Source organism: Vigna radiata, unplaced genomic scaffold (genome assembly GCF_000741045.1).
Source record: "Vigna radiata var. radiata cultivar VC1973A unplaced genomic scaffold, Vradiata_ver6 scaffold_183, whole genome shotgun sequence".
NCBI lineage: Eukaryota > Viridiplantae > Streptophyta > Magnoliopsida > Fabales > Fabaceae > Vigna > Vigna radiata.
Genome location: NW_014542001.1, coordinates 304,792 through 310,808, shown reverse-complemented (window position 1 = coordinate 310,808; position 6,017 = coordinate 304,792). Strand labels below are relative to the sequence as shown.

The window sequence follows — 6,017 nt, the reverse complement described above, 5'->3', positions numbered from 1 at the left end:
GAATGTGTGACGTTCTGGAAGTGACAAAGTCTCAGCGTTAGATGTGCAGGCTTTTTCAGATAGAAAAGAAAAGTTGCGTGCAACACGGAAGTACAGTATCCACACTGAGAACTGGATTTCATTCATGCTCAATATTCTCCACTTTTCAATTTCCAGAAATAACGGTTTTTCCCTTCAAACACGCAGCCATTCCTTGCAACTCCACTCCCCATGAAGACCTTCACCTCCTACCTTTGCATTTCTTTTGTATTTTCTTTATTTAAGAAAAAACAACTATACTATACATTCAATCATAACATCAAGTAATTATATAAACTATAACCATCTAATCATATTAAGTGTAAGTTTTCATTACATTACGTATTTAAATATATAAGTGAACATTATACCATATCACATAGTCTAACATTTAACTTATATGAGATTTATTGACAACTTAACTCATTCATTTTTCATTTTAAGTTTTGAAATACCATTTTATGATACTAGCTTTTTTTCTTTAGCAAGTTCTTACTTTACATTCAAATGAAGTCACTCGCTTAAGTCATCTAATACGTTCTCAATATCAAACTTAACTTTTACCAATTTTATACATTATTACCCATTATCAAATATTTTATACTTTACAACGAACTCAGACATTTCCTAAGATATGGAGAAAACTAGTAATCTAACAAGGTTTACTAAGGTTCGACATAGATCATCAAAGTAAATAAGACAAAGATTACCAAAGTTATTTAGAATTCTTTTCCCCTCGTTACATTATTAAATCAAACAAATTGTTCATATGTTTAACATTAATTTATATCCCATTCATCATTATTAACTAAATTAGTTAAACAAAACCAAAGAAACAATGCTCCAAAACTAAACTATTTCCAATATATTATTCAGATACAGCAATATGATATAACTTAATAAAAAAAATTAAAAATATCTCCTAAGAAAATATAGAATATAGAAAATATAGAATATTTATGTTAGTATAGCATTATATTTATGTACTCACACGCCGAATTAATTAATTCTCCCTTATCGATGTGTTTTTATTACAAAGTAGTAGTAAACGAGCGGCACCATCCATATATCACACAGAAAGACCGGTATTTTTAATGCAAATGAGATTCATAAAACGCTGAAAAATTACAGTACTTACCTGCGAAATGGTGTTGAACTTCATTTGAAAAAGCATCCAGAAATTTAATGGACATCAATTCAAGTTTAAATAATTCACTGTTCCTTCCCAAATTTTAAAACATTTCAGTGACATATTAATGAAGGAGAGCAGAGGTATTTATGAGTGGAAATTGTAACGTAGAGGTATTTATGAGTGGGAATTGTAACGTGGATGCGCAGCGATTCTTGACCCCTCTTTCCTGTCCTTAATAGTAAAAACCATTGGCCTCTCATTGGCCATATATATATATATATATATATATATATATATATATATATATATATATATATATATATATATATATACTCATAACATCAACTGAGAGTGCTTGTAAGAGCCAAATAACTATCTAAAACTTGCATTATATTAACAGTCCAAAAGCAACTATATCATCGCTTGTTTTATACACCAAAACACCTTTATCATTACTATGTACTTTAGAATACATGCAAATTGTTATTCTCCGTTCTCTCAAGCTCCCTTCTCAAAAATTTTCAGTTTTGAATACTGGAACAGTCTGATACTGCTGTTTCTGTTCTGCTTTGGCTTCAGCCCGTGAGATAGTATCGATCCCTAGGCATCTAACGGTTTAAACCACATCTTTTCAAAAAGGGACCATAACATCAATCAGCAGTAGTAGTTGATGGCGATCGTTTAGTCACTATCACATCAACACCCCTCTCATATATTTACTCCTTTTCAGTCTTCACTCTCCGCTACCCTTTTCCTTGATCTTGACAAACCTCATTTTCTGTGTCCCTTTCTCACTCCAAACTTTCTCATTCTCTTTCCCACTCAAAGACATTTTTCCGGCTCTTCCGTCGCAGGTTTCCCGGAGTCCATCCATCCATCCAATTGGAAACTCCAAAAGCCTCCAACATGGACGACAACTTATGTGACATTTTCGACGACAAAGAGTTTGGGAGCGACCACTTTGGTGGGGACGATCTCTTCGCCATTTTGGAGAGCCTAGAATCGGACTTCACCCATTTCCCTCCCATTAACGAAGAAGCTGTTGCTGTCTCCAAAGACAACGAGGATGTCTCAAGATTGGTTTCTCAAAAGTCTACCTCGTCAAGTGCTCCACAAGATTATTCCGAAACTGAGTTTGAAACCTCATCAAAAACCAAGAGACAGAAGCTTACTCCTACCACGCCAGAGGAAGCAAACCCAGATGGACAACAAAGGATGTCTCACATCACCGTTGAACGCAACCGGAGAAAGCAAATGAATGAACACTTGTCCGTGTTGAGGTCGCTTATGCCTTGCTTTTATGTCAAACGGGTACGTCTTTATTTTATTTATATTCACTTTCTTTTACATCTCTTCAACTATCAAGTTTTATCTTGAAAGGTTTTCTTAGAAAAGTAGGATACCGTTTTTTCGAGTGTTTTGAGTATTGTTGTTTAATTATCGTTATTCTTTTTCTCACTAATATGGTAAATATTTATTTAAGAGTTACTACGGATTTCTGAATTAAAACTCTAATTATTTAACGGAGAGCAACATTAAAAGCTCTCTCGTGTGAGTTTTTTTGAGTACAGAGTTGCATGTGAGCTGTCTTTTTTAGCGTATTGCCTTTCGTGTTTATATTTGAAACAACACTTCGTTTCATCTTTCAATTATTTGTTTAAAGTTGCTTTTATCTTACAAAACCATAACTTCGAATATATATATATATATATATATGGTTACTGGTTTCATATTACAGTGTAAAGTGTTCTTTACAGATTAAATTAAGTGCACCTCGCATTTCTGAATCCCTTATAAATAGGTGTTTGTGGTAAAACTACCACTGTTCTTTTCACAAGTTTGTTCTCTTGAATTAGTTAACTTTTAATTACATTATTATTTCTAAAGTATGAGTATATTAAATTCTTTTCAATGGTTTATGCTTTAGGGAGATCAAGCATCCATAATTGGAGGCGTGGTTGATTACATCAACGAGTTGCAGCAAGTGCTCCAAGCCCTGGAGGCCAAGAAACAAAGGAAAGTTTACAGTGAAGTGCTAAGCCCTAGGCTTGTTTCAAGTCCAAGGCCCTCACCTCTGAGTCCTCGGAAACCACCTCTGAGCCCGAGACTAAACTTGCCCATTAGCCCAAGAACTCCACAACCAGGAAGTCCTTACAGGCCAAGGTTGCAACAAGGCTACAACAACATGATTTCACCAACCATTTCCAACTCTCTCGACCCTTCTCCCACTTCTTCTGCTAATTCCTCCATCAACGACAACATCAACGAGCTTGTTGCGAATTCCAAATCCGCCACTGCTGATGTGGAGGTCAAGTTTTCAGGGCCCCACGTTCTTCTCAAAACGGTGTCTCAACGGATTCCCGGACAGGCTCTGAAGATAATCACAGCACTGGAAGATCTCGCGCTAGAAATCCTCCATGTCAACATTAACTGTGCTGCTGATGATACCATGCTAAACTCATTCACTATCAAGGTACACTTCGAATTGGAACACAAAAGTTAACGTCTAATCCTCTTATTTCTTGGAATGCATAACTTCCTTGATTTAATAATAATGAGGTTCGCATGTTAATGACGTAAAACAGCACATATATGAACATCCTTGATTAAGTACTTGTGTTATGGAAATGGAATTGAAAATGAAAAATGAAAAATGGAAAATGGAAAAGAAGACTGAGAATGATGAATTTCAACAGTACCTTTGTCACATGAGGAGGAAATGAAATCTTTCTTATGTAAAATTTAGTTGTTCTTTGATGCCAGCTGGATAACTACCTTTAAATTACTTTAAAATTCAAGTTTATAATATGATTTTTTTATAAGTAGATGCTATATGGAATTAAAAAAGAATAATATATATATATATATATATATATATATATATATATATATATATTAGTTTTTACTTAAAAATTCATTTGAAATTAAAAGCTCTATTTTCTTTATATTGTTCAATTGATTACCTAAATAATGGAAGAGAGGAACAGAGGCTAAAATGTTCATTTTAAAAAGAAAAACATTTTATAACATTAAGTTTCTTATCTAAGATTTTCTTTTCTCTTCAAATAATTCTCATCTAGTTTCTCCTTTTATATATGAAAAATAGTCAAATAGGCCAATTGAAATATTGAAATATTTTTAACCTTAAATGTCTGTAAATTATCTTATAGATTTATAACTAAAATTCATTGCATTGTGTGTGTATAATCATTAAATGAAAACGTTTCTTGTTATAAGACATGAAATTTATAATATTATATTTAAATATTTATGATATATAAAATAATGTTTACTAACGTCTTAATTTAAATCAATTATTATTTTTCTTGCATGCTATCTACTGTATAGTTCTTTATTGCAAGATATAAAAGAAATGAATACTACTGACTGTATATTTTTCACTGCATGAATGGGGAGGCCAGGTTCCATTCCGACATATTTGTCCCCATAGTATGGCCAAAAAGACAAATATATAAATTGGTGGATTTTGATTTAAAATATTAAATTGGCGAATTATTGATGCATGGAATTTATATAGCAGCGTATGATATGCTGTATTAAATATTGTGGTTTCTTTAACACTACTGATATGTTTTTATGTGTGTATATAGATTGGAATTGAATGTCAACTGAGTGCAGAAGAATTGGCTCAACAAATCCAGCAAACATTCTGCTAATTACTATAAAGATGAGTAATGCCTGTCCAGAATCCACACCAAACCTCACCATGCATGCATTTCTCTCTCTTCTCTTACTGTGTTGTACGTACGTGGCTGTACAAATAACAGAGAAGTGATGGGAAGATTCCATTTAATTGCAACCTTTCATCATTTTCTTTCTTTCTTATTTATTACTATTATTACAACAATCGGTAGTGTAATTCCATGACAAGTATTAGGTAGTTCTTAGTATAGTGACTGCTCTCCTGTAATTGACCACTGTCAAGCTTTAATTTTTCTATCAATTAATTATATTTCCATTTCCACAACTAACTGCTGCAACTTTAAGTTGGTTAAATTTGAGTTTGGTGCTCCCTTTTATCTTTACTTTAAATACTAATTTCATTTAAGGAGCTGCAAAATATATCTAAGCATTACATTCTCAGTTTTCCTTTTGGTTTTTAACTTTATCCTTTTGACTTTTACATGATTTACCTTTTTTTTCTTATCTGAACATAGTGTTCAGGAAAAACAATTGAATAAAAATAACGATAAAACTAAATAAAACTTAAAAAGTTGATTGAAACAAATTAAAAAATGAAAGAGATATATGAAATAAATAAAAAAATAATTGGTCTAACCATTTTTAAAATTATTTTCACTAATGCTTGGCTTTTAAAATAACCTCAGATTTCGAATAAATGAAACATAAAAAAACGTAGTCACAATTTTAAAAATTTTGTGAATTTATAAACTTTCATTCTTGAAAGATCAAAGCTATCAATCTTTATGCTTTGGATTTTTTAAAAGAACTAAAGATTCCTTAAAATTTTAAAATTTTCTCTTTTTCTTAATTACATTATTTGAGAAAATAGGTATTGTAACCTTCCGACGAAGGTCACCAATTCCTAAATTACTCCAGGCTAAGTACGCTTAATCATGAAGTTATTATGGGTTAGGCTACCAAAAAGCAAATGCATTTTGTTGATATGAGTAATCAAATCAATAAATCAATTCCTTTAAGCTATCCTTCAACTATATAGTCTCATACCTATACAATCTCTAGATCTCTCTCATTCCGGTGTATGTTCGATTCTTCCATGTGCCCCTTCCACTGGAAACCTGTCAGGAGCCGCTCTTTGTTTGTGCCTCCCACACTCCGTGCCTCTTGCACCGAAAATCAATCTTCGTCCTCGTCAGTGTCCCGG

General features: G+C 32.5%; 1 protein-coding gene across 1 annotated transcript; it reads left to right on the top strand.

Annotated features, from left to right (window-relative positions):
* The first annotated feature begins 1,522 nt into the window (after positions 1-1,522).
* LOC106778884 (transcription factor MUTE) lies at positions 1,523-5,209 on the top strand. The gene is made up of 3 exons (XM_014666885.2): positions 1,523-2,461; positions 3,078-3,623; positions 4,762-5,209. Exons 1-3 carry the CDS (start codon positions 2,057-2,059, stop codon positions 4,825-4,827), a joined length of 1,017 nt encoding a protein of 338 aa, XP_014522371.1. The 5' UTR covers positions 1,523-2,056; the 3' UTR covers positions 4,828-5,209.
* Positions 5,210-6,017: the final 808 nt, after the last annotated feature.